Here is a 2,993-nt window from a genome sequence, read left to right as displayed (position 1 = left end):
CAGCTGATTTTTGTATTTTTAGTAGAGATGGGGTTTCACCATGTTGGCCGGGCTGGTCTCGAATTCCTGACCTCAGGTAATCCACCCTCCTCAGCCTCCCAAAGTGCTGGGATTACAGGCATGAGCCACTGGGCCCGGCCCCTGGCTTTCTTTTTATCATTGAATATGACTAATGAATATGTTCAAGCAGCAGATATAAGACTTGTGGTTTTATAGAATCACTTATCAGTAAGATGCAGCTGTAGGGTGTACCACAGGGTAAGCATAGGTGGCAAGATGGGATGAGCAAGCTTGCTTGAGAAAATTGCATGTAGGAAATTGTTGGGTTGCAGAGAAACAGCCTCAAAGATACCAAAAATGCATTTATAATATCGTTGAACTGCAGATAGTTTCCATTGCAGAGGCTACATTTGAATATTCAGTATGAAAATTTTACTAGCACCTCTCCAGCTCCCTGTGTCCAAGGCCAAAAGAAACAGTGAGGAGAAGGCTGATTATTGACTCTTCTGACAGGAAAAGGGAGTAGCGTTAACATGACATTATCTCTAGAACTTGGCGGGGAGAAGGGGTAATGCAAAGATAAAATGTGAACGTGTTCCTGGCCTCAGTGATTCAAATGCCAGTGTTTTCAAGAGATGAACACACAGTGGAACAAGTGTAGACTGGGAGTAAACCTGTCCATTTTCTGTATCATCACTAATGCCAAGCCTGCTCTTTCCCCTCAAGCAGATCCTTCTCATCTTTAGGCGTTGGTTTCCACAATGATAAAATTAGAAACTTGGATTACGTTGCTCATTTTTAATTTTTGAAACACTGAAACTTTTTTCCATGCAAATATTTTGGAACCCCATATGTAAAATATTTCAAAGAAGCAGCAATAATAAAACAAACAAAATACTCTGGCTGTAGCTATGGAGCCTAGTCTTCCTTTTTCCTAGCTCTCTGAAATTGTACTTCAGAGAATGAATTAGAAAACGTTTGGATCAAAGAGTTTCTCTTCTTGAACAGTTGATGAGTTTTGTGGGCTGCTGGGTCCTGGGGGTTAAGGGCTGAGGCTTACTTTGGAATGTTCATGCCATATGGATCTTTGAAATCCTATTTTCTTCAAGTAATTGTATTTCAGCAGATTAAGTATATGTGACTCTTCTCTAGTCAACTCCTTTTGCTCTTTAAAATTTTATTTTCTATTTTATAGATAATTTTCATGGAGGACATTTTGAGATCCATTTTAATCAAGTGCGAGTTCCTGCCACAAATCTAATACTAGGTGAGTTGAATTTGGAAATGATTCTTCAGTATTGTATATTAGTATTTTCAGCTCTAAATCTGGAAAAGATAAGTCTTTCCAGATTTAGACCTGGAGTCTACCTTGATTTAGATATTAGGTTGGTGCAAAAGTAATTGCAGTTCAAAAACCACAATAACTTTTGCACCAAGGTAATTGCGGTTTTTAGCAAAAGCCACAATTACTTTTGCACCAACCTAATACTTTCCCTTCTTGTTTACTCCATTTGTCAAGGGAAAGTTTTCTATGTGGTGGATTTTCTTACATGGAATGGTGAGGTTTTATTTAAGTGCTGGATGTGGTTTTGTATATCACGTCAATTGAAAAGATAACTTCATATGAAAATTATACAATTCAGAGCAACACACTTTCTCCTAGAACATGATCTGTAGGCCTCTATTTGTTTTAAGGAAACCTCAGTACTTTATGAATTCAAGTCTTAGATATAAGTTAGAAGCATAAATAACTTCAAACACTATATGCCATCCTCTTGCTTATTAGTATCCTATATCCCTTTCAAAGAACATCTAGAATACCACCTCTTCCAGGAATGTTTTTGTGTTCATCCCATCCATTCACCAAGCCCCTGATACCTGCCAGGCCCTAAGGTTATAATGATGAACAGAAAATCTCTTCCTCCTTTGCCTTTCTTTGTGTCTCTCTATATCCCTTACCCTTGCCCGCTCTTCTGGATTCTAAACTCCTAGTATAGGGACTATGTGTTATTCCAAATTTGTATCTATTGCAGCACTAATAAAATAGCTTATGCATAGTATATACTTAAGAGACAGTTCTTAAATTTGAAATGTTTAATGGTGGTGGTTTCAAAAACATAGAAATCAAAATTCCCATGAATTCATAGTGAACCTTATTATAGAACTGACTTTTTTTCACGAGAAAGCCATTTTTGTTAAAGGCAGCTCATCACTCTCCCAGGATTTGTATAAATAACAAAAGGAATGGGCTAGGCCATTTTCACATTCCCACTTTATTTCCGCTTTCTTCCCAGGTGAAGGTAGGGGATTTGAAATTTCCCAAGGCCGCCTTGGACCTGGCAGAATCCACCACTGTATGAGAACAGTAGGTTTGGCGGAACGTGCTTTGCAGATCATGTGTGAGCGAGCAACACAAAGGGTAGCCTTCAAGAAGAAGTTGTATGCACATGTAAGGATGATTACTTATTTGAATTTATTGTAGCCTGGTGCACTACACTAACATTGAACAAAGACATTACTTGTGACGGAGAGACCTTCTCTACATGAACAGCGTGATCCTTTTCAATAAGGCGTATTTATGTCTGTATTTAAATATAGTCTGATGAGAGGTATTTATCTTTGTGAAAAATTAAGTAGTTCTTAAAATGCTTCAACACCTCTGCACACAAGAGTGTAGACAGTTCCTTCAACTTTCTCAGATTCTTGTTCTCTAGAGAACCTGAACATTAGAGCTCCCTGTGGACATGAAGGAGCCATCATAAGGAAGAAGGATTTGCATTGTCCTTTGGTTTCCTAGAAGGAATTAGGACGCGTAAGTGTAAAGATATAGGAAAACAGCCCAAAACTCAGGCAAAGGAGAAACATGCTAACAAACATAAAAGTGGAATCAGCTTCTTCAGGAGGACTTGAGTTCTGCCACTGGAGAAACACAAGTAGAAATGGGACCAACATTTTGTGAGATATTCATGATTTTTTGAATTTTCATCTATAAA

At 38.2% G+C, this 2,993-nt stretch overlaps 1 protein-coding gene across 1 annotated transcript in view; it reads left to right on the top strand.

The window, feature by feature from the left end:
* Nucleotides 1-2,993, top strand: part of ACAD11 (acyl-CoA dehydrogenase family, member 11) — a 126,958-nt gene that overhangs the window by 107,227 nt on the left and 16,738 nt on the right. The window contains exons 16-17 of the mRNA XM_011977987.1: nucleotides 1,196-1,267; nucleotides 2,295-2,449. Coding sequence (XP_011833377.1) covers nucleotides 1,196-1,267; nucleotides 2,295-2,449 — 227 coding nt within the window. The remainder of the gene's footprint in view (nucleotides 1-1,195; nucleotides 1,268-2,294; nucleotides 2,450-2,993) is intronic.

The sequence above is a fragment of the Mandrillus leucophaeus genome, unplaced genomic scaffold (assembly GCF_000951045.1).
Source record: "Mandrillus leucophaeus isolate KB7577 unplaced genomic scaffold, Mleu.le_1.0 Scaffold186, whole genome shotgun sequence".
Taxonomy (NCBI): Eukaryota; Metazoa; Chordata; class Mammalia; order Primates; family Cercopithecidae; genus Mandrillus; species Mandrillus leucophaeus.
This window is presented reverse-complemented; position numbering and strand designations above follow the sequence as displayed.